The sequence below is a fragment of the Tripterygium wilfordii genome, chromosome 2 (assembly GCF_013401445.1).
Source record: "Tripterygium wilfordii isolate XIE 37 chromosome 2, ASM1340144v1, whole genome shotgun sequence".
Taxonomy (NCBI): Eukaryota; Viridiplantae; Streptophyta; class Magnoliopsida; order Celastrales; family Celastraceae; genus Tripterygium; species Tripterygium wilfordii.
The window spans coordinates 6,043,329-6,045,005 of record NC_052233.1 but is presented as its reverse complement, the minus strand read 5'-3'; the positions used below and the strand labels follow the sequence as shown (position 1 = coordinate 6,045,005).

General features: G+C 40.3%; 1 protein-coding gene across 1 annotated transcript; it reads left to right on the top strand.

Moving 5' to 3' along the window:
* The first annotated feature begins 506 nt into the window (after positions 1-506).
* Positions 507-1,469, top strand: LOC119980650 (LOB domain-containing protein 12-like). Its single transcript, XM_038823443.1, has 3 exons — positions 507-749; positions 850-1,196; positions 1,279-1,469. Coding segments are annotated over exons 1-3 (504 nt in total). The 5' UTR covers positions 507-593; the 3' UTR covers positions 1,280-1,469.
* The last annotated feature ends 208 nt before the right edge of the window (positions 1,470-1,677 follow it).

Here is a 1,677-nt window from a genome sequence, read left to right as displayed (position 1 = left end):
GTTCCTATGTGAATGTTCCCATCACATTTGCGAACCCTAGCCCCTCTTATACTATTATTTGTCTCTACGATTGATTGTTTAAGCACTGTCTGTTAGTCTTTTTAATCATTTGAAAATGATTCTTAACCCACACTTTACGTGGAAACATAACACATCAGATTGATAATAATAGTCAAACAAGAGCGTGGAAAAGTATTATAATGTTATTTGCCAACCCACCACGCGCCTAGGCGGTGGTCAACCAACCCTCACCACCCTACACTGTTCAATATGATCCTTGCTATGACCTATTTGCCCTATTCAGCATTGCAGATCTTATATCCAGAAGAGGATATAAACGTAAGAACCCAATAGTTGTTTGTTTTCCACACCCAAGAATCCCAAGACCCTCTCACCCCAAATTATTTCACAGTACTGCTTAATCTTCTTATTTTAAAAATGAAACATGTGGATCCATTCTCCACGTTATAGCATGATTAGTACCTTCTTAACTGTTATACACCTCTTAGAGCTCATACTCTCAACAGTACAGTTAGGAAGGATCATATTGGTATATAGAGAAACATTTCTTGTCTTTGCTGGGTTGGTGCGAAATGGGAGGTTCATCACCATGTGCATCCTGCAAATTGTTGAGGCGCCGCTGCGCTAAGGACTGCATCTTTGCCCCTTATTTTCCTTCTGATGACCCTAACAAGTTTGCCATTGTTCATAAGGTCTTTGGTGCTAGCAATGTGAGCAAGATGTTGCAGGTGTGTTAGCTAGGTTATAGATTTATCTCTGTCTTGATTAGTTTTCACATCTATTTGGTTCTTTTCATATATTGAGATTTAGTTGTATATCTACATACAGGAGCTGCCAGTCCATCAGAGAGCTGATGCTGTAAGTAGTCTGGTTTATGAAGCAAATTCAAGAGTGAGAGACCCAGTTTATGGCTGTGTTGGTGCCATATCATACCTTCTGAATCAAGTTTCACAGTTGCAAATGCAGCTGGCAGTGGCTCAAGCAGAGATACTTCGCATTCAGATGCAGCAGCAGGATCCTGTCTTACCTTTTAACCTGACAGACTCAGTTGATGATCATAAATCACCACTCCTATTACCCAGTAATAACTTCGATAGCCTTCCTCATCATCAGTACCTCAGCTTTGGCAGCTCTAGCAGTGTAATCCAAGACCCTCTTAAGAGAGAGTCTCCATGGTAACTTTTGTCTTTGTTAATGAACTAATGGCGACTCTTTCAACTCTCTTAGGTTAATTAGTGTATGGCTTTGTTCTTGCAGAGAGAGCGAGAGAGAGCGAGGGGGGTGGATTTAAATCCTTAATTAGTCGGTGGAGAAACAGAAGCTTTGAGCCAAGTTTTCGTGGTCAAGCCTGAAACCAGGGCATTTGAGAGATGGGAGTATAGACTAGGGTTTTTGAAAGCTTCTCCTAAATTCTTGATCAAGAAGCTGCATGTGATATGTTGACATGAATAATCAATGAAAAGTTCTCTCTCTGCCCTGATTAACTTATATTTCTCTCTTCGTTCTCATTTATATGAAGCCGTAATAATTTTTTGACCTTAATTAATACTGGCCTTACTTTCTTTCTGGTGACTAATTCTAGAGTCCGCTTACACAGACGCACACGCTTCTGCATGAAGTTCTAATATGCATGAATCTTAGCAGTCGTTAGCTGGT

Excerpts from the sequence above, each read along its gene's own strand:
- LOC119980650 (XM_038823443.1), top strand. The coding sequence starts at position 594 with ATGGGAGGTTCATCACCATGTGCATCCTGCAAATTGTTGAGGCGCCGC. Across the intron at positions 750-849 it reads ATGTGAGCAAGATGTTGCAG|GAGCTGCCAGTCCATCAGAG; the intron begins GTGTGTTAGCTA and ends ATCTACATACAG.